We start from the raw sequence: 23654 nt of genomic DNA on the forward strand, positions 1-23654 counted from the left end.
TTATTTAACTAACATTTGATTTAATAAAAAAAAAATAAAATCATATTATGATAGATCTGAAATAAAATGTAGAGCGGAAAATTATGGAGGACCATTAGTAAGAAACAAGTAACGTGTATATATATATTTCCATAGAAGTGCAGCAACATACAAGTTCTTGTCCTCATTTTCGATGTACAGATACGTGGATTATAAATTCGTGGCAGTAGAAAAGGATACAAAGATGACATCGTGACGAAACGAATGTACGCCCTTATTTTTAAAGGCCTTGAAATATATATACAGTATTACAATAAGTGATGCAGTATCGTGAGTAGTGTTGTGCATTCAAGAAATCAATGTTAATCAAAAATTTCTCTCTTTGATCAAATCATTTTGTGATACAAATAAGAATAGTTTTATTGCTTGATCAAACGTTTTTAAAAAATGCTTTGTGTAGAAGATATGTGATAAAATCGAGCAACAGCGAGTTAGTTACATATATGTATTTGATATGAGATGTCTCATTTAGATAATGATCACGATTGTCTTGCACAACACTGACTGCCGGTGTATAGATACAGATTACAAATTCTTAATCAGATATATAATGGAAAGTTCACTCTTACTCGAAAATCGCATGAAAAAATAATTTGCTTCGAATCCTGTTTCTACATAATTAACTCTGTTTCAGCCTTAAAATGATACGATAGATATATTCGCATATCTTCATATTCATTTATCCATTTATCCTAAATACGAACTCTCAAACGTTGCAAGGCACCACATACTTTCCGACATAATTAGCAAATTAGCATTTAGAAAATTATGTATAGTTTAATAGCTTTAAATTATAATCCAAAGCAAATTAAATCTATTGCAAGTCTTTAATTTTCTCTAATCCGAATTAAAATCAGATTATATTACAAGTTATAAAAATATCTTTCAATTAATATAAATATCACATAGCTTGTTTATTTGTTATTTAATAGTTTATATTAAAATATTTGTCATATATTTTTAAAGAAAAGAAAAAAAATAAATAAATGGGTAAAGTAACAAAATGGGAAACATACGGGTAAAAATAATAAAGAGTAGAACAAAGATAATTCGTTGAAAAATTATATTTTTTTCCATTCTGGCACGAATCGTAAACACAACATAATTTATAAATTAACGTACACAATCATCATCAATAATTTACACAAATTCTCGTCAGTGTTTCATCGTTACAAAAGATATGCTTTTATTTGGGAGTTGGAGATCAAAATCTCTTCGGAGACAAGCCTTTTTTGTGCCATTTAAATCCAGAGAAAAGGGAGGTAAGCTTGAGATTCGAGATGTGTTTTAATCTTGTCCAAGTTGAAAACGCGACAAATTCATTGCAAAATCATTGAACGGGACAGTGAACTTTTTTCATATATAACTTAAACCCTTTCTCCCTTTTTCCGATTTGGTGACGGGGTGACGGAGTGACGGTAAAGGATAAATGAATAAAACAGAGATAAGTAAAACGGAAAATTAATAGGATAGGAGTAAAGAGAAGAAGGAATATAGTGAGAAAAGAATAGAGAAGAGAAGAGAAGAGAAAGCTTGACTCATGAACGGGATAACAAAATAAATAATAGAAGCATTAAACATGATTAATTACTTAACAACGTAACTAAAGATAATAATAATAATAATATTAATAATAATTAATAATAATTAATAATAGAAATAATAATAATAATCATACGAATGGCTATACTTGTTAATAATTACAAGAACAAGTCTGGCACGGCGATCGCTTAACTGCCCGAAGACGCGTCGAACGTGTTTGTTCCTTTCTCATGTCTTTCCTTACTTAAATTACTATAGATTTATTACGCAAGAGATTCTGTCAGTTTAAGGCTGAATAAGTGCGAGGGATAACGTCAAATAAGAGGTGCCAATCTGCTCTCGTTTCAATAATCATGTCAAAAGAAGACGAAATAAAAAAAAAAAGTTTTACGACGAATCGAAAAACTGTGGATACTTCAAAACTAATCGTACATCACAAGTACATTTTTCCGTTTATAATCTTGAAGTATATTGAGCAATTTAGTTTCACATGCGTAAATTTATTTGTTAATCTATACAACTGTAAGTAACAATTTTGTCATTTTTCGTTGTAAAATTAACATATAAAAATTTTTAGAACAAATTTTTAGAAGAAATAATGAATATTATCAAAATTAATGTATCAATAATAAAGTACCGTATTATAATGTAAAAACACATTTCAATTTTAATTTATGAGACAAACATATACGGATCAATTTATAATAAATAATCTCCGATTTAGAATATTAATAATAATTATTTAAATAATTTGATACATGAGATATATTAATCATGCGCGTATCGTATTACAATTACAATTAATCAGTTTACAGCTCACCTTGTAGGTAAGCATTAGCGATTAGGAAAAGTACGTTTGATTTGATTTTAGAATGCTTTTTCGTTTTAGCCGTCGCGTTATCGCGCGATGTGCACTTCGACTATCATCAATTAATGAATGAAACAAGTGTCCTCCGATTCGACGATCTTCCCTCGCGCGTCGCACCGTATGACATATGATAAACACCGCTTTCCAAGCAATCGTTCGATCAAGGGGGCAAGTAAAATGGCAAGCAGAGAGCGACAATACTTTCTCCTTAATAGCTACTTACTCGTCCTCTGAAAACGCTTAATCGGTAGATAGGTAATTAGAAAAACCTCGATATACAAAAATACAGAGATATACCTATGCGCGTATCGCGCATTGCGCATTGTCACGCGTGTATCAGCGCGCGCTGATACTTTTATCTTTTTTTTTTTCTTTCCGACAAAGAGAATAGGAGACACATCGGGGAAGTACATAAATATACGTATGTATAGGGTAAGAATTAAGGACGAAACGATCGAGGCTGAGTAAGCTCGAGTATTATGTCGGCGCGTACTGCTCAGCGAGTCACCATACAACTACCATAAACCTATGTGGAATTGACGTTTCCGAAATGAGAGACGAACTTGTTCGTGGGACCGAGTGAATGGACAATGCGATGCGTTATCGGGCACAAACAAACGAGTAAACTAGCTAATCTCGCTCATTGTTCGAGAAAGAAAAAAGTTTCTATTACTTTTATTAATACAAAAAAAAAAAAAAGAAAAAACAAAATGTATTTTAATGCATCTTAATTGGTGCATTTCATAATATTATGCATGCGATTCATCCTTATATTCAATGCTTCGACGTGTATCTGCCATTTTTACCTTGTCCTTACCTTTCCTTATTTTTGCAATAAGAAGTGTGAGGGGGACGTTGGTAAGTTATGCCATTAACACAACTATAATATGCATTTTCTATATTCTGTAATTTTATTAGAGCGACACATTAGCGTGTTCATTCGCCATTCACTCGGTCTGGTTCACAAACTTATCCATACGGAGATCATGGGTTGAGTATATTTTTAGATTGTCTTCGTCGATTCACAGCGCAAAGATACCTGTCGGATTCGCCCTTCTTCGCTTAAGCACCACAACCAGTTTCGATTAATCGCGCCGCAACGACCACTGATCGCGTACACTTAGCTTTTACAGGAAAACATTAAAAAAATTCGAAAAGACCATGCTGATCGTATCAATTTGAGCGTACGTTTCTCGATAACGAACTGAACGCCAACGTTTTATCGTCTCTCGCTTAATTAACATTGATTCCGAGGCGAGAACAATTTTTAAACTAAACTTGGCGTTTATATATTTGAGGCTTTTCGCGAAGTCACACACACACACACACACACACACACACACACACACACACTTCCAGTGTATCGTATAAAAAAATATTTTATCTCCCTATCGGCGGCGCGAATAATTATAATCGTAATAGTTACAATAATAAAACGCAATAATATAGTGTCAATAATATTACTCACTAATTAACGTTACTCCTATATTATGCTTTATTATGCTTTAACGTCGTTTTTTCTCTCTCTTTCTGCAGGTACGAATACGTTTTATTTCTTTTTCAGATTATTCTTATTTTTGCGATCACGCGACTTCTCAAAGCCGCACTAACAAAATGTCCATCGCAAAACGATCGCGATTATATTTATAACTATTAATACATCACTGCTTTGCTTCTTTCGATTTCTCTAAGAAGTCGATTTAACAAATTTCCAAGTAACAACAACTTGAGCAAGTTTTGGGCGAATCGACGAGGTTACCAATGGCGACTCGCTATTTACAGCTATGGACACGTGAGAAAAATATTGGTGGCAAGTAAATAAAATCGTAGAAATTATTTTGTCAATTAATTCGTTTCCGATTGATATCTCATTTTCTTTTAAAATTATAAAATTGATTATTGATTCTTTCGTTACACAATAATTTTTCTCAGTCCCGAAAATTGAGCTCGACCGACAGATATATTCTAAACAGTGTAACTTCAAAACTGCTCATTGAGGTCTAATAAATTTTTTCTATATTTCTTGCTATATTTTCCGCACGAATAATTTAATATAATTTTTTATTGTGAACAATAGTTTGTTTCCACATATCTTTTGACTTGAAAGAATTTATGTGAAAAATAAGAGAGATAGAAGAAATATATCAAAATTACTGATCTCACTAGATCTCAATGTGCAGTTTATCGTGGTTGATGTGTGTGTTAATCGTGTGTCTGAAATATTCGTCTAAAATTTGGCACGTATGTTGCGTCGCAAACGGGCTACGTTCCAGATTTTCTTTTCACAGTTAATGTTAAAGATTTAAGAAAGTCTTTTGCATTGAAGAAATGATACGCGGTATGATCGATTATGTACATACAGGATTACTGGACACGTGATCATTTTATGAGCACGATAAAAATACAATTCGACTCTGACGCCGAGCCTTTAAGCACCGCTTTCATATATCTCCGTGCACCGTGCTGCACTAGTGCGGCCGAGCAGGAATGCTTTATTTTGTGTGTCTTAATTTTTAACGAGAACGAGAGAGCGGAAGATGTACAAAGAGAGCAGTCGATTAAGTGCTATGTCCTTTCCATGACAGTCAAAAAATCTTCGAGAACAACGATCGAGACAATCAAAAACAAAATCTTAGAACATAAAAAATAAAATCAAGTTTAAAAAAATTTCTAATTTTGAGAGCGTTACCAGGATATGTATAAAAATATATCAATTGTAAAGAACATGAGAAATAAATGCTGATAAATAAGTAATTTATTTAAAATAGATTCCCTTGATATGTATACAGATAGATTGTTCTCGGGTTGTTTCTCGGCCGAAAAACTATCATGATATCACGATATCAAATACCGCGATAAAACGTTAGAAAGATAAAAACTGAAACGCGAATCGTGGAAATCGGAATCAGATAATTAAAGTAGAGGTCAAAAAAATATAATACTGATCGGCATTATTCGCTGTTAACGCGCGCGATCGCATGAAGGGATGATAATTTTTTACGCAATCCGCAATTTGTTAAACGAAAAGATCATTTATTTTTTTATAAATAATACAATATAATACTCACGGGAGCGAAGCTCATTGTTATCGTTTAGCTCTCCATGATGCTTCCGACATGCAAATTTAACTCTTTCGCTTTAGAAAGTATAGGAAGAGATTTTAAAATCTGCAGATATAGTAAAGAATTGCAAAACGTTGTAACAATCTTGAAGCAAAAAATCACTTTGTGATATACGCGTATATTATTAATATATTTATCGATTTATAAACAAAATGAAAAAAGAAAAGGAAAACAATAATTGCTGAATTTGCACAAATCGTATTAACAAATGTTTTAAATATTTATTATATGAACTCATCTCATGCAAGAAAAAGATTTTAATATGTAGCGAAAGAGTAAAATTAATGCATCTAGCTGCAATCTCTTCCAAAAGTCGTCCCAAAATTTGATCACAGACTCTCATCGTCACCAAAGTCTCGTCGGGATTCTCACGAAATCGAATTACGACAGCAAAATGAATCTTTTCTCTCGCTCGAATCTTTCGTTCCACCAAGATCGCGATCCCTTCAAGTATCGATCTCTTCCTAACGCCCGTCTGATGTCATGGAGCTTGTCAAGCGACGGTTTCGCTCTCTCATATTTCCGCGGAGTCTTGATCGGCCCGCAAAAATTCCTGGAGACCCTCGGTCAAGTCTGCCGCGGTGTCCTCGCTGGGACCTGGAGCTAGAGTGCAGCCAAGGTCATCCAACCGGTCGTTGTCATTCAGCCTTAATAACCGCCGACGGTGTTGTTGCCACGTTTTGGTCAAAAGTGGGACACTCCTCGCCAGGTTCGGTCTTGGGAATGGGACCGTCCGCGCACCGATTGTGGGTCTTCAAATGCCTGGTGATCATATCCCTACGACAGGCAGCATAGGCGCATTGCGGGCACTTGTACGGCTTCTCGCCGGTGTGGGTTCGTTGGTGGGTGCTAAGATGATCAGATCTACTGAACACCTGCCGACAAACCCGGCATGTGTACGGTTTGACGCCGGTATGCAGTCTCATGTGCCTGGTCAACATGTCCGACCTCGCAAAACTCCTTTGACACACGTCACAAAGATACGCCTTCGCTGAGGCATCATGGAGACCCTGTCGACGATGTCTGGATGCCATGTGCTTCGCCAGACGATCGTGCAGACTGAACATCTGTCCGCACTCCGGACAGACGTAGGCGACATCCGCGCCCGGAGCCATTTCCTCAACGACGGGTAGAACCTCCAGATTATACCGTACCGCGACGCTCTTTTTCGTCGTGGGTGATGCGACGTCACCTCTGACTACGGGTACACTGACGGAACCCCGCACAATGCCAGACGGTATCAGCTGGAGAGACGGTGACCTGGTGGAGACCGCTGAAGCAGCGGCAGACTGCAGCATCAGATTTTTCATAGAGAGATCTAATGGTGATTCTTGAGGACTCGTACCGTCGCTCTCGAGAGAGCTACTTCGCGGTGGATGGCTGACGACGGAGGAAAACGAAGTAGTCGCGGCAGGTACCCGCATTTCGTCCCACCTGGGCGCAACATCCGAATCAGAGTGACTGCGTCCGCGGAAGGTATCGCCTGACGACGACGACGACAGGTACTTAGTGTGCATGTACTGTTCAAATATGCTATACGTGCCGCATATACTGCTATACGTAAAGCTGGTCCGCGATAGCGGCGTCTGCAAGGAGGTTGCTGATGGCAGCATCATAGCCGCCGACGCAGCTAGCGACTGCGTGCATTCACTGCACATACAGTCGGAGTACTTGGGCGCCGACAACCGGTGGTTATTCTGATGATAGGGCGAATAACGGTGTCGATGGTGGTGGTGGTGATATGAATAGCGGTACGGTCGGTGGGGATGATGGTGATGCTGCTGACTGATCTCATTGAGCTCTTCCTCGGTTGATGTCACCGCTTCCGTATCCTTCAACCTCAACGGCAGCTGGCCAATCACCGCTGTCGTGTCCATCGCGGCGGATCGCGAGGACGACGACCTGGGCGAACCGAAGACATCCTCCTCTTCGGACGCGGGACCGCTACCCTCGAACTTCAATACCTCACCTTCGGATGGCGAACTGCGGTGGGCCTGCAACGTATCCACTACCTGCTCCAGCCGTCTTCGTTTCTTACGGGGATTCCGGTGGTTGCGATTGGCTGTCGCTGCAAGGGTGTTATTGTTTGTACAGGAGGGCGGTGGCGGCTTGGCCGGGCCCGGGGGCGCGGCTGCAGCGTCCTCCACGGCGCTCTCGGCCATCGTCATCGAGGATGCGCGGCACCCGCCGCCTGGGCCCCTTATGCCACCTACGACACCCTCGGCTACCACCGTACTACCACCCACCTCGTCCTGAAACAATCGAACGACGACAATATGATTATTCGAAGATGCTCGCGTTATCTGCGCGAGCATAAATAAGTTTTTTTAACTCGGTACATACTTAAACATACTTAAATGATACTGAAGCAGATGTGTCGTGATCTAATGCTTAAATTAAATTGCTGCATATGTTCATTGTTTCATTATCATTTCAATAAATTATTTAAATGAATAAATTATGAATAAATTATTTAATGAGTTAAATTACACCTTATTATTTTTGATATATATCTGCATAAGATATGTTATACTTGTTTTTATCGAGATCTAATCCATATTACGAAAGTATCTGGATTGATCTTAAGTTTTGCAAGATATATAATTTCGATCAAACGTAAATTAAGTTTCACGAAAAATAACTTCCGATTATATGTTATTATACTTTGAAATTTGAGCGCCACTGAATTAGATGGCATTTTGTTGACCCAGCGTTGTTGTTAACAACGCTTGATCGCTAATGACAGTAATTGATGTATCGTAGCGACATTTATGTGGGCGAGGTTTAAGCTCACAGGTGCTAATAAACTTTGACTTCGTAATAATATATGACATTATTTATAGATAAGTAGATAATTATAAATATTATATATTATATATTATAAATATTATATATTATAAATATTATAGATAATTTATAGATAAGTATTATAGTTGTAAATTACAACATAGTTAATGACAATATTCCGATATAAAATTTGATAAAGTCGCATTTAATATCGCTTATCGCAAATAACATTATCGACAATAACAATCAATCGAACATTTTAAAAGTAATTGCATATTTTTGCTATCATAAGCGCAAAATTTAATAAACTAACAAGAAATGTTATATTTAAATTTAATAAACTAATAAGAAATATTACAAAACTTAATGTGTCGATTATAAATGACGAATAGCAACAGCAAAAACTTAGGATTTATTATACATCGAATATCATTTCATGACAAAATACAAAGTTACATGTAACAAAATAAAATGTTTCTTATCGATCTCGTTATTATTATATAATATGATCCGTATGAAACTAAAAACAAATAGGTTAATACGAGTAACGTCAAAAATAAAAAAGCCTGAAAATTAATCTTAAGTATCACTACAAAACGTTTACACATATCAACATTATCACGATGTTAATCGTGAGAGCGATAAAACATCGGTATAAGCAATCGTTTACATATAATCTTGTTATTTTACCAATTCCAAAAGAACAGGTATCGACGTGCAGGACTAACAGGTGTGGACTATACGAGGCTTGTCTCGGAACGAATGGTAATCGAGGCCTTCTCGAGAATGGGAGACGATGAAAAAGCGCCAAGTCATCGTAACGAGACGTGATTAGAATATTCGTAGCGTTTTTGCGCCGCGATATCAATCGACCATTTGTCATTAGCGCCGCGGTCGCCATTAAGAGCCGGGAGACGATCGCCTCTCGATGAGATCGCGCTCGATCCCATATCGATTATCTCGATGCAGCGCCGTTTCGGTTACGCCATGACTAACGGAACTTTTTTCTTAACGTTCCCGATAAAAGAATCTTGCCCACTTAGTAAACAGACGGCATCATCACTTATTAATGACAAACACGATCGTTACTGAGGAAATTAACTTGAAACGGAAGAGATTCGTCATGGTTTAATTATTACAAATATCTACTAAATACTGTCACGTTTTCAAAGCGGAGAAAGCTGTCTCTTTGACAATTCGTGAAGTGATAGGCAAATATGTTGTTTTCTTTTGGTTTTCTATATTTTTTTTTAAATATAGAATTTTTGGTGGAGTCCCAATTCCCACGAAACGGATCTATGAAGAAACAGTCACGTGGGAATTTCTCAATATTTATTTTAATCCACCAATGGACCACACTGTTCGTCTTGTTCGGCGTGACAACGGCACTTCGTCATAAGATCGCGCGATGTAACTCGAGAGAAATATCCGCTGAATATTTAAAATTTAAATCGCGTACGAGCACGAATGAACGCATGAATCAACGAGCGGACAACCGATGACTGGCGTTTAATACTGCGAGTTTTTTTTTATGATACGCGTGAATTTTCGTTGCTTATGTGCGACACTTTAACTTGAGATTAAAGACTCAATTATCTGCAGCTTAGCTTAGTTAGCTGCAGGTAGAAAGCCAATGAAATCCTAGAGATTAAGCATGATAATTATTTGCGATGTGTTATCTGATCTCATATCAGTAATAATTAATTGTATGAATTTTAAGACTTCACGCCATCTTCGTTAGCCAATGGCGTTAAGAGTTTCGAGTTTTTATCAGATTAAAATGATCGATTAATTTTCTCTGTAGGAGAATCGTTTATTGGATAAAACTAAAAAGGGAACGGGGAGATTTAAAGCGAGAACACTTTTTGAAGTCTTTTTCTCTCGCGGAAACCGGTAAATACGAAAAATCGAACTGTGACGCGTCTCTCAAAACCAGTACGTACAGTGACACCCGGTGCGACGGTATCTTGGATCGGCGGCGTGTGTGCGTGTATAATCTTGATTGCAGGTCCGCCTTCGGTCTTGATAGCGCCGATCACGGTCGTAGAATAGAGATTCCGCTCGGCTTCCCGGAAAAACGCCGTGCGTCGCGTCGCGGACGCGGATGCGGAGAGCTGTCCAACGGTTTTCCAGCAGCTCCGGAGTACTGCATACCGACGCGTACGTGCGTAGAGCGCCGTTTCGAGACCGATCTTCGCGGCCGGCCCCGCTTACCTCCGATGAATACCGAGAAATCCGTTTCGCAGAGAGAAGCACGCGAATTCCTGGCCGCAGCCCCCGTTCGCAACAAGAGACGGACTTCGACAGCCGCTTAAATGACGTTGCTTAAGTGACTTAATCCGCGATCTGTTACAATCCACGTGCGTCCTTCAACTTTGCACCACCGGAGCATTCTCGGGATTCTAGAATAAGGACTCGTCGCCGTGGCGTCTTTGTTATGTAAAAAGTCTACTTTACGTTCGAAAGTCTTTTTGTGCTGTTCTCTTAAAGAGGATGACTATTAATATGCCGGCTAGTAATTGTTTTTGTTAGATTTTAGTTAGACATGACCCTTTTGCGAGACATGTAGTGGCATCGCGGAATAGAACGCAGATTCGTAGCGGGAGGTTGTTCTCGAGTAAAGTATTTGGTTTTTAGATGTTTTCTGAACAAAAAGTTATATTTGTGTTATCGATTCATTAATCGATACTTCTGCGAACGACCTTTACAAAAAAATCGCATCGATCCAAAGAGAATATATAATGGATCTCCTAGAGCTGAACGTCCATTTTATAATATACGTTGTTTCAATCAGAGAAGATCCGCAGTGAATCCTATTTGATGATTCTCAGGGTACTTCGGTCCTTTCTTCTTCGCCACAGTGGTCATTCTTTTATTCTCGGCGCCGCCACATGCCCTACCCTTCTCCGCCTTCATTCGCAGAGAGAAAGGGCCTCGATGATCGGTCGTAAAACGTAAAGGGGACTCGTAAACGGAATGAAAAGATATCAGAACGTAAATGTCAAGAACAGGTCCCCCAAAGAGGACGGTGTGGGCGTACTTACTCGCTACCTTCCCATCGCTTTGATTTTTTCCTCTCTCCCTTCGGATAGAGGACCGAGGAATCAAAACTGAAGAGTACCCTTGTAGAGATTCCACCGATATTTCATTATTTCTTTTTATTCTTGTCTCACTTTTAATGAAATTATTATCCTGAGCTAATAAAATTATCAAAAATAATTTTATTCGATATAATATTCAAAAAAGTTAGATGGAAAGTTCTCATGTTTAATGAGAGGAAAATTTTGAAATACGCAAATATAAGAAAGCGTTGATTCTTTCTTAAAAATATGCAGAAAAATATCAATAAAATTCAATTTTCCTTTATAAAGAGAGGAAGATACGCTGCAAATTCGAATATAGGCAAAATATTCGCATCGAGAGATTGCAGAAAAGATGTTGGTATCTACGATTCGATACACATGTGATGAGTCGAGGATATGAGTTTGCAAGAAAACGGAGCGAGGATCATCGGTGAAGAATTCCAGCAGGAATGCCCTCAGGCAGGCACCTGTAACCGTGGCTCGATGGGAGAAACAGAACAGGTTGAGACGTGGGCGTGGGTGGAGCGCTTGATCTTTCTCTCCCGCACGATCTGCCCATATACTGGCCGCCACAGCAGTGATGGGTATGAATAACGCGCGAGATATCATATTCGTTATTTCTTAAATACTAACTAGATACGCACGAGAATATTTTCTCCGAAAATATATATTTTTGATATTTATTTTGTTATTATAACATTTTTCTTGACTATTTCATGATATAGGTGTAAATCAAAAATGTCATTCAAAAATAAATTTTATTTTGAAATTTTTTATAAAGGTTTCGCATCATTTGTTTCATCGTTAAAAAAAACTGATTACCAAGAAGTTTGTATTTCGTAATCGTTCGGTTGATGTAATCAAATTTTTAATATGATTTGATATTCGATGAATCATTTTCATTTGCCTAAATGACTATTCGTCATTAAATGAGATATTGAGAGTTATATAATCTAAAAAAAATTATATTATAAATAAAAAAAAAATGAAATTCGACAATATAATCTACATGAGAAGATATGTAAAAATCAATGTAATTGAAATGTGTCATAAATGTGAACGTGACTCGCGCCCATCGCTATTAGCTGTCCATCCGGCGTTCCTGCTTCGGAAAGGAAGAGCGGCCTTAGGGCAGACAGGCTCGCCGCGGTGGCGGTAGGACTCTGGCGAACTGCTACCAAAAAACCAGACGGGCTACCGAAGGGAAGCCGATGGTTGGTATCTATATAGGCTACGAGGTAGTGAAGCTGAGACGTATCGGAGCGTATCTTCCCGCGAGAGGGCGAGGTTCGCAAAAAGAATCAGCGGAATCGAGACGGTCGGCGATCGAAGGTCGACGATCTGTCTCAACGAACGAGCGCTCGTTAACCATTAGGCCTATCTGAAGCACCGACCGGTGGCTCGTCTAGGAGACTGACAACGTGTATCAAGCCCACGCCAAAGGACTCGTTCGCCACGCATGTACTTTTCCGCGGAACGGGTTGTAGAAGCACGCCACTTTCCTCATTCTGTTTCTTTTTTCCCTTCCTTCTTCCATCTTTCTCTCTTCCTCTCTCTCTCTCTCTCTCTCTCTCTTTCCTCCTTTCTCCGTCTTAGTTTAAGTTCCTCCTTTCTCCGTTTAAGTTTTGTCGTTTTTCTTCATCTTTCTCCTTTCCACCAAGCATTTCCCCTGACGCGGTCTCCGCGCGATGCAAAGAAGTTGCGAGCTCGAGTGAGCGTCCGTCGCGCGACAGATTTTATCGTCAGCGGAAAATTACGGGTTATCGAGAAGGTGATTAATGGCCCCCTGCTGGATATTGGACAGTAATTAAATGCGTGGCAATTTGCGCGCCGCGCATGGATATGGTGTGCGCGCATTCGCGGCACGACTGACAGGCCAACTAGAGCTGATTTAAAATTTTACGGGACGAAACGAGGCGCGCGCGCGATCGTTCATCTTTCTCGGCGTATTCCTCGATCCTCGTCGGTTCATCTTTTCCTTTGACAAAGATGCTAACACGCCGCCACGTCTCTTTTTTTGTGTCGCGTATATGCGACGCGACGCATATAAAGTGTAAGCAAGATTACGCTCGATGGCGGCTTTGATTCTACTTCTTGACGGAAACAAGATAGGCTCGTCATACATATTCTGGTTCTTGATCGAAAGAAAAGCAATCAATTCAATGATACAAAAAAATATAGATATAAGATCCTCCAGTTATAAAATTCTCTCAAACATTCGATAATGTATTTCATTATGCTGTTATAATATCGTACGCGAGAGATGGCTAAAAGGCATTTTTTTTTTGTATATCATTAATCAAATTTTAAAAGATCTGAAATCTGAAATTTTTATTCGGGACACGGCTTTACAAGTGACACGCCCTTCGTAATTTCGCTTTATAGAGAGCACTCGGGCAGTGTCGCCAAGAATCTCTTTCATTAAATAACTTCCACGAAAAGATGTCATCCTGAGATACGGTTTTTGCGTCCGCGACAACGAGGCGGGACTTGGCGCTCATAGGCAGGTACAGAGCATCGTCGTCCTCGGCTCTTGCGATCTAGTTAGCGCGATCTATCGATCCGATTGGCGTGTAATCGATCGCTCTCGTCTCTATAAGGGGACGGACTAGAATTCGCTGAATCACACCGTCTTCGGGACAATTCACCGGTACGATAACGCCCTGTTTTCTCCATTTGTTTACGCTGGAACGGCGATATCCAGAATCATGCATTATTGAATAAGGCATTAATTCCGTATTTTTTTTATTTTAATGCACATAGATCTGGTATATAAGTTGAAAAGAAAAAAAAACATACCTATCTATCATTTTTTTCGCTGATTAATTCTTTATTAGGATTTTGAATTCAATTGTTTCTCTGTCACTATATATAGATTAATTCGATATACCGGAGATATATATATCGCAATTTTATGAAAAGTTTATTTTCTTCCCATAGATAAATCATTTTTTAGTACTCATAGATTTTTGAAAATTGATAAACTTTAGGATAAATAAAAAATTTTTGAAAATTAAATTTTTTATCTTTAACATGAATATTAATTAAAATAAATAGATTAAAATCTATTTATTTTTATGATTTCAAATAATAACATTCTGAATGATATATCTTTATGAAATTTTAAGAAAGATATTAGAAATGTGATAAACTTCCGTCATGCACCTGTCATAGTTTCGAAATGCTCATCACACTCTGGGATCTTTTAGTCAACCGAAACGTATCGCGATGTCACGCTGTTCCGTCGACATTAAGGCAAGTTCGTTTCGACGGGCGCATAATCCGATTATTCCGGCCTCTCATTCGGTCGCGTTTTCCCGGCGCCGGTCGCATTTCATTCCACCATGCGTGGCATGGTGGCGTGATGCGTCTTCACCTGGCCGCCGCCACGAAACTCGCGCGTCCTATTACGGTGATGCGTAAACGCTCGATATCTCCTCGTTTCATTTAGAGGTGCAGACTCTAGATATATCTAGATGCCGCCGCGAAAGCCAACCCATTCCCATGAGACGATATTATTTCTCTCCATTCCCATTGCCGCGCCAACCCGTTCGTGGAAGAGAGAGAGAGAGAGAGACGGCGACGATCGAAGGGAGGAGAGCCAAACGAGGCAGTCTGAAAATACGCTCCTGAAATTATCGTTATCCGTCGAAGGATCTTCGCGGTCGCGAAGATCGTCGAGTCGTTAGTCAGTCGGTCGGTCCCGAGGTTCCAAGATCTCTCCGAGTGCCGGGAGAAAGAGAGAGAAAGAGAGGCGCACCGGTAATTAAACTCTCGCGCGACTTTGCTTGCCGTCGTTCGTCGGTCGACGTCGTTGGCTTTTTACAGTTTGCACCTTGCACGCCACACCACCGCAACGCGAAAGAGAGAAAGAGAGATGCAACGTGTACGTCGGCGCCTTACGGGCCAGCGTAAAACTGGCTGGTAATCATTAACGACCTAACGCTCTCTCGACGAAAACCAAAGAGAGCCGCGGCACACCTGAAAAAGCTACGTGCATACAAGGATTCCTTCACACTCGACCTAAATGACGGATTTTTCAAGAAGAATATCAAAAATACTACTATAATCACATTACACACTATAATATATTTTTAATATCTATGATACATTTAATATACATATAAAATGTATCATTTTAAAAAAGTAAAATTTCAAAGTAAAACTAAATCTCTCGTTTTTGAAGAATAATTTTATTTTTAAAAATAGAGTTCCACGATAAATCGCAGTAGATTTAACTTGTTGCAAAGCAGAGTAATTTGTTGAGCGAGATGAAACTGTATTCCGACTGAGTAAATTGTGAAGATGTAAATTACAAATTTACAAAATTAAATTGCGCACAACTAGATAGATACATAAGTTATTGCGACGATGATCATTCGAATGATCTCTAATAAAATGGAAATAGCCGAGCTCGTGGGCGCGTGCACTGCGATAATTTAGAATATACATATGCGATGACGACAATGAGACGATGGCGTTGACGTCCGGATCGGTAAATAAATAGTCAATTCATTTAACATTTGCTCCTGCCCGTTGTCCATGTTGTCCGCAATCGATTCCCTTGCGTCACGACGCTAAAGTGTTCCGCGAACTCGTACCTTTGACAACGCAATAGGAACAGCATCGTTTATAACAGTGGCCGCGATTTATTACGTGTCATTACGGTACGCACCGCGGCTCGTAAATATCGAAAGCGCAACTTGCTACCTGAATTACATAAAATGATCCGGGAATAGAATGCAATGTGAGAGTAACGAGACGGTGAACAATAATAAAAATTTAGTATCACCCGCACGTAAAATCAAAGAACATTGATTCTTTACGAGCATGCGCGTAAAAACACGCGTAACCTGCACCGAGATCTTTTGCTTTTAAACGCCACGTACTTGAATATCCTTGTAACAATCACGAGAAAGTATCACTGTGTGATTACATCAATATAAATCCTGACTGTTGCTGCATGACGATGTGATTGAAAACAAAACGTATGATGAAAATTGTAAGTTACAATACGTAAAGACTATTTAATCCTCCTTCTGTTAAAACAAGTCCAATAATTTTTATTTCATAAAACAGATTCAGTAAGAGAAAAAATGCAATCGTATTAAATTAAATTCGTAATTAAATTTCAAGTAACAAGGGTGATACAGTACTTTAAAATATTTATTATTAATATTTACAACATAACATATGATATATTATGTTTATATTGTTTATACAAAATAAATATAGTTATATAGTTTATAAAGAATAAAATTTTAAAACAATTGATGAGTTTCTCTCTCTCTCTCTCTCTCTCTCTCTCCCTCTGTGTGTGTGTCTTTACCGGTCTTCTAAACCGGCAAAACTTTCGTCTTTTGATAATAAATTCTACCTCAAATGCTTTTCTCGGAGCGTAGTTCGATCCAAAACATTTTAGATGCAAGGCATGTGTTGTGTGCATGCGAAACTGTCTCTGATGCCGCATCGAAAGAGTCATGGTACTGCAGTGCAGCAGAACTGCAGCAGGCTCCGAAATGTAGCGCAGTATGCGGCCATATGCGGTCACGAAGGCCTGCAGTTAAGCAGGAAAAATGCAATAATAACGAACAGGAAATTCGCGAGAAATTGAACAAGAAGAATAAAAGTCATGATAATACTTTCGCGACCGTAAATGTTGTTCGCAAGCAGGATGCAATTATTATCAACTGACAAAGTGTATAGGTAAGTTAGCGTTTAATTAGTTTAAGTTATCACTGTAATTAGCTAACTTTAGCTTTAATGATAATATCTGATAAAAGCGATAAGGAGGAAAAGTTTACGAGCCAACGATCGACCCGCCTTTTTTGATGTGTTAAGAGTTGTAACATCGTTTATGAGATAATTTTGAATAGTAAATTAAGACCGTTAGCGCGCTTATCATCGATAAGATGATAAGCGGCGTGTGATCAAACGCGAAAATAATTGATAATTCGAAAGAGCGATATAACTGTATTTTATGAGATAATACATGAATCGATTCGCATGATTTTTCATAAAATTTTTTTGAAGCACAGTATGCAAGTAATTAAATAGGATAAAACATTTAAAAGTAATCGATCACTTCACATATTTCTGAAATATAACATAGCGCAATTTTTTCTGTGTTACAATAATTTATGAAACTTTTATTTTTAAATATAAATAAATTAATAATGTTTCAATACTTTAATGTTTAATACTTAATTTTATAAAAAGCTGCGTTAAAATAATCTCAATCTGATATTAAAATAACACTTTCTAAAAATATTTTTTAAATATGACTTTAAAATATAATTTTTCAGTTACATTAAATTACATTAAATTAATAGATCTTCTAACATTGATAAGTCTGCCTTGTGTACCGTGATGCGTAAACGCACGCGGTTGTAAAGGCTGTTACAGTCTGTCCCAACCACGGCATTCGTATAGCGGACGTTATCGCGTAATTGCGGGTTAATTCGAGGCTGGCAGGCGACAGCGTACAAGGCGTGGGCGATTCCTTAGGCTTGTCTCGTTTTGTCGTTTCGCGTAGTTGCACGCAACTGCATTCGCCAAACGACAGAGACATCTCCTAGTAGTCTCTTGAGATCTTTGCTCGTTGAACATATTTTACGCGAAGCGTAATCGACGCGAAATCGACAATTGTCCGAGCAATAATTTACATGGAAATCAGGCACGCGAAATCTCGAGACTCATTTACAATGCTCGGATTCACAGAAAAACAATACAGATAAGATTCATTCATGGATAATAAAAAGCATGGAAAATTATTTCGCGAGATAATATATCAATGAATCTAAAAATTTTTTAAAAATATTTTCAACATAATCTCATCATAAAATTTGTCAAAATCATTCTTTGCTATTTATATTTCTTCAAACTTTCATTTTAAAAGCATTTTTATTAAATAAATATTTTATGCATTGTATAATCAATCTTGAATTATGTAAATTATCTACATTTCATTTAATGTAAAGCAATTGTAAATATATACTTTGATAAAATTATTTTATATTAAAAACGACTTTTTTGTATTTTTATGAAGAGAATTTTGTTATAAAAACTAATGTGCAAATATAGCTACTATTTCCGGTAATATCTCTTATTCGTAAATATTTATAAAAAAATTAAAAATTTAGTTTTTTATGATATATAATATCTATACATTTTATTTATTGGCAAATATTTAATTACTATAAGTTTATAATATACTATTTTTCATTTAAAAAAATGAGATGAGGGAGTAAAACGGAGTTTACTAATCCACATTTTTTCCAACGTACAATACATAATTTTTAAATATGTCGATAAATTGTACAAAGAGTACAGGAAAATCCTGACAGATCGATCACGCTGATCTCGGGATTTCGAGCGATTCAGTCATTTAATGTGCGAGCGTTCGTTCGTTAAAAAGTCTTTTCAACAAGATTAGATACAGAGAAAGAGGAAGAATCTGAGGAACCAGTGGCACTTGGAAGAGGATTTCACGGAGCGATGCATGGGCAATTCTAAGTTCTCGGTGTTAACGGCATAAGGTTCTCCGAGATGTGGCCGCTACTACAACACGCGCGTGTGCGCTTGTGTACATGCTTGCATGTGCGTGAATGTAAGTTGTGTGCGAAACGTAAGTTTGCGAAGAGAGATCAGCCTCGGATAGGTCGGGCCTCTTTGGCTGGCAGGTATAGGCCGTATGCCTTAATAGAAACACCCACGCCCTCATTATGCGGATATCGTAAACATTCGCAGCGGACTCGCGATCTCCCGTATGCAAATATCACCGATCTCCCTCGTTCCCTTCTACCTGCGCTATTCCGTCCCGCGCGGCAGTTTGCACGCGATCACGTAAAACGGCAGTCTGCGTCTCGGATCTAAAGGTGCTTGCTCCTTTTCAGTTGCGCTCGATTTCCGTATCTCGAACTCGTTGATGTTAGTCCACGATCGGAAGCTGTGGTTCTCTTTCTACTCAAAATTATATGTAATACCATTGTTTATAAATCCAAGAAAAACATTCTTATCCAAAAGAAGTAGGTTAAAGAATATTTAAAGAAAGCTGATAATAAACGTTTCAATTTACTCGAAATCCACTTACTCAATATCAAATAACTGGGTTATCTATATCAGTTTTATATGTTTTATCAACAGAAAAAGATGAGTATGACGTAATTTTAAAGTTTAATGATTTTATCTTTAATCATTATAAAAATATTAATTTACATTTTATGTACTCGTTATGTAAATTAATTAGGAAAATGATAGATAAATATTATTGTACCTAAAATGATGCATGGTGATTCTATGTTGTTATGGTACCGAATTATAAAGAAACATGAAGAAAAGGAATGACCAAGGGCCCGAGGTGACTCATTTTCGCGGAGAGTTGAATTACAGACTACCGGATATGTGGTCGCTGGCAAATGGGTTTCCGCTATAATTCTTATTATACGCGTGAACTTCCCGTATAAGACGCAAATCGAGAAATGCTATGACGCGCTTTTTAAACACATAATTTAACACGCTATGACACTCCTTGTGTTTATTAGCATTTTATTATTTCAAATTGTATATTGAAATGAAGTACATCGACAAAAAAAATTATTTTTAAATATTTTGTATATCGAATAAAGATACAAGTACAAGTAAAATATAGCTTATAAAATGCAAAAATTATAAATTTTATGTGATGATCAATTGAATTCTGTGAAAAGAAGTGTAAAAAAAAAAGGATTTCATCTTTATACATAAAGAAGTCTTTAATGTTTGAATCTAAACATTTGATTCTAAATATTCATCTTGGACTTAACAATCTCTTGAAATACGTCTGTCTCACAAAGTCGCGTTGTGCTGCGAGGCGAGAAATCGCGGCTGCACTGACAATTTGGTCGCATGTGGCATGCAATATCGTCACGGTACACGAGCGCGTAGTCAGCGATGATGAAGAGAGGGACGTGCGTACTTCGTCTTAACTGTCAGGGAGTATTTCCACCCGCGCCATAGACACGATCGCGAGGGGATTCGCGTGAATATGAGAAAGAGAGAGAGAGAGAGAGAGAGAGAGAGAGAGAGAGAGAGAGAGAGAGAGATAAAGAGATAGAAAAGGGAGATAGAAACGGGAGAAGGAGGATGGACGAGAATGAGAAGAAAGAGACTAGTAATAAGTCGGTGCATGATGATGAGTGGCCGGCGTAAATTAGCCGACACGTAAATTAACCACCCCCGACGAGACGCCGACGAATAACGGCTCGGAAAAGAGGCGCGATATCGCACCGGCTCGAGATACCGCGGGTCCGAGATCTCCGGTAAAAAAAGGCCCCGCTCGGCAGCAACCGACCCTGGGGCCTTTAATGAACGTCGCGTGCCGAGCGCGAGAGTTCCTGCCTTGTTCTCGCTTGAACATTATTCGTGGCCCTCATATTAATGGTCTATCGTTAGCACAATAATATGAATTATTTGTGCGCAACATCTACAAATATAAATAATTGATTGTTTGTCAAGCCTTGGATGGAAGCACATAACGAATTTTACTTCGGTTTCAAACAAACCGCAATGTAAGTTTTAGTTCTCTACTCTTGCATATTAATGTGATTCAACAACATTTATCGACAATTTCACACGTTACTTTCAAATGCTCTCGTTAGATAATTATAATTATTAAAATTATGCTTTGTGTGATAATTGATTACCAAAAAATATAGGTATAATTAGTAAATTAATATATAAAAATTTAATTAATTATAAAAATTTATGATAATATCGAAACTATCAAATTTGACATCGTTTTGCAGCTCAAAATATTCGTTTCTTTTTTCATGGAATTGAATATCACTTATCAATTATCATTCGCTTCTGCTTTCGCAATGTGTTTTCTGTCACGATACAAGGCATAAGAAATTCGTGATATGAATAAATCGAAAGATTTATCATTCCCATTTATAATTGTTCAAGTCGTAACAAATTCACGGATAAAAATCTTTTTAACAATTCAACTACTTTTCAACGATAAATCTATATAGATTTATTAATTTTGAATAAATACGTCATTTAAGAGAAGAAAGTCACAAGAAAGAATATTCTAATTTCAACAATAAATTTTATGTATACTTTTATTTTATCTCTATAAAGTAAATTTAAATTGCTAGCCTGTCTCTCTCTCTCTCTCTCTCTCTCTCTCTTTCTCTCTCGCGCGCGCGCGCGCGCGCGTTCTAGTTTAAATATCTTTCTCTCTGCGCTGACAGAAGTATTCTTTCGACGTTGCGAAGGCAGAGTCAAGTGCACGCACCGTGCAAGATCGGAGTCACCAATTAAAACTGCCTGAATGGGCGGCGAATGCAATTAATTAACGTGTCGGCAGTCGATTGCCGTGGCTCTAATGGTGCCGAGGAACCTCGAAGCCGGCGGAAACAGAGAAACGCGCGCGCTCGCAAGCCCAAGATAGAAATTAGAACCACTCATGAGCCCGTCGGCATGCGAGCCGCCCGCAACCGCCTCTTTTTTTCGCTACCGTCTCTACGACCATGCAAACGGTATCCGCGCACGGTGATCATTATAATTAGAGGCGGCCGTCTTGCGAGCCAGGTGCCGATCTAACGACCACAATCGCCATTCGGGAACGCGACCGGTAGCGTTGGCACGAAAATTGGAAAAAAGTCGGCCGGACACGCCGATCGGGGCGTTGCATACCGATCGCTCGTGTTTATCGGTTTTCCTTCCTGCGAGAAGGCGCGCCTTGCCGACTGACTACTCGGTCATTACGTAGCGTAAACGCGAGGTTTGCTTATTATACGAATTCGCGACGCGGCGCGGTTTTTTCTTTCGTCGAAACATCACGCACACGCCGCGTACGCACTTCCCGTGTTTGATCGCCGCATTCCTGCGAGCGAGCGATCGCATCGAAACTCCGACTTGCCCGATGTTATTTTTGCATCAGAAATTATAATCACCTTTATCACAGAAAAGAAATAGAGATTCAATGACTCTGAGAAATAGAGATTCAATGATTGGCTAATGGAAATGTTCGTTAAAAATAAGAAACGCTAGGCTAAAATGATAAGAATTTTTCTTTCGCTATTCTTTCTGATGTAACATAACACTTGCATTTATAGAACGTGTAATACCAAGAGATATATTTTCATATCAGTTTAGTAGTTAAATTAGTAGAAGTATTTTTGTGCGAATGAGAAAAGGAGTGTGTAACATTGTAGCTAACATTATTTCACATTCCAATCGTTTTAAGTACGTGCGGAAATGATAAATTATGATCAGATTTTGCGCGTGACTTGAACTGACCGGCGGAACGGGTGCGTCGAAATGCTTTACGGAAACCTGATATCACTATATCGAAACGAGTGGCCTATACGTTATCCGAACGCCTTATCGAGCGTTTATTAATGTTCTCTACGACAAAGGCACAAAATCGCGACTGGCCACGTATATTATGCAAGAACGAGATCCATGCGGCGGGCGAGCAAGACCGATAACGTGGCGGACGAGGAAAAAAGAGAATGGAGGGCGGGTTGTTTTCACGGGTTCCACATTCGCGTGCGCGTCGTAGCGAGACGGTGAAATTACAGATGCCGAGCAGAAAATGACGCACGTGTCTGGATATACAAAATATGCGTTTGATTACTACCAGAAAAAGTTGCTTCGTTGACGAACATTTTTTTCGAATTATCTTTTTTATCATATGAATTTTTTATTTTCAATATAACAAGCGTTTCGATACTAAAGTTTCATCCTCTTGATTTATATGAAAAATAATTAAACCTAAAGAAAAGATTTTGTCAATGTTTCTAAAAGTAATTAAATTGCTATAATAATAAACATTTTTTTAAAGTATTTAAGTTTTGTTAAAAACTTAATTCTGTTTATCAAAGAATTTTTTTTCAACAGTGAAATAATTCGCATATGTATGCATATCAAATAAAAAAAAAAAAAAGAGTTTAAAAAAGAACCAAAAGAGAGACCTTCTTCGTGTGTAGTCATGCTGTGATGCGTTATATGAGCTTAATGATATTACATACAATACTCTCTTCCTCATCTGTATTATATTTCATTATATGACAAGCATCATCATCACATTTAAAACTAAATAATCGCTTCAAATAGACTTCGAATTTTTCATTTTACATATCAAACATTTTTTGTCTTTACGATAAATGTATACCTAATCTTCAATTGCATAGTAGAAAAATATACACATATTATTATGTATGT

General features: G+C 38.0%; 1 protein-coding gene across 2 annotated transcripts in view; it reads right to left on the minus strand.

Annotated features, from left to right (window-relative positions):
- Positions 1-1087: 1087 nt before the first annotated feature.
- Positions 1088-23654, minus strand: part of klu (zinc finger protein klumpfuss) — a 67805-nt gene continuing 45238 nt past the window's right edge. For both annotated transcript variants that reach the window (XM_011641675.2, XM_089082241.1), the window contains exon 2: positions 1088-7823. In XM_011641675.2, coding sequence (XP_011639977.2) covers positions 6210-7739 — 1530 coding nt within the window. In that variant the 5' untranslated portion in view covers positions 7740-7823 and the 3' untranslated portion in view covers positions 1088-6209. The remainder of the gene's footprint in view (positions 7824-23654) is intronic.

This window comes from Pogonomyrmex barbatus, unplaced genomic scaffold, assembly GCF_055798465.1.
Source record: "Pogonomyrmex barbatus isolate J1 unplaced genomic scaffold, ASM5579846v1 scaffold6, whole genome shotgun sequence".
NCBI lineage: Eukaryota > Metazoa > Arthropoda > Insecta > Hymenoptera > Formicidae > Pogonomyrmex > Pogonomyrmex barbatus.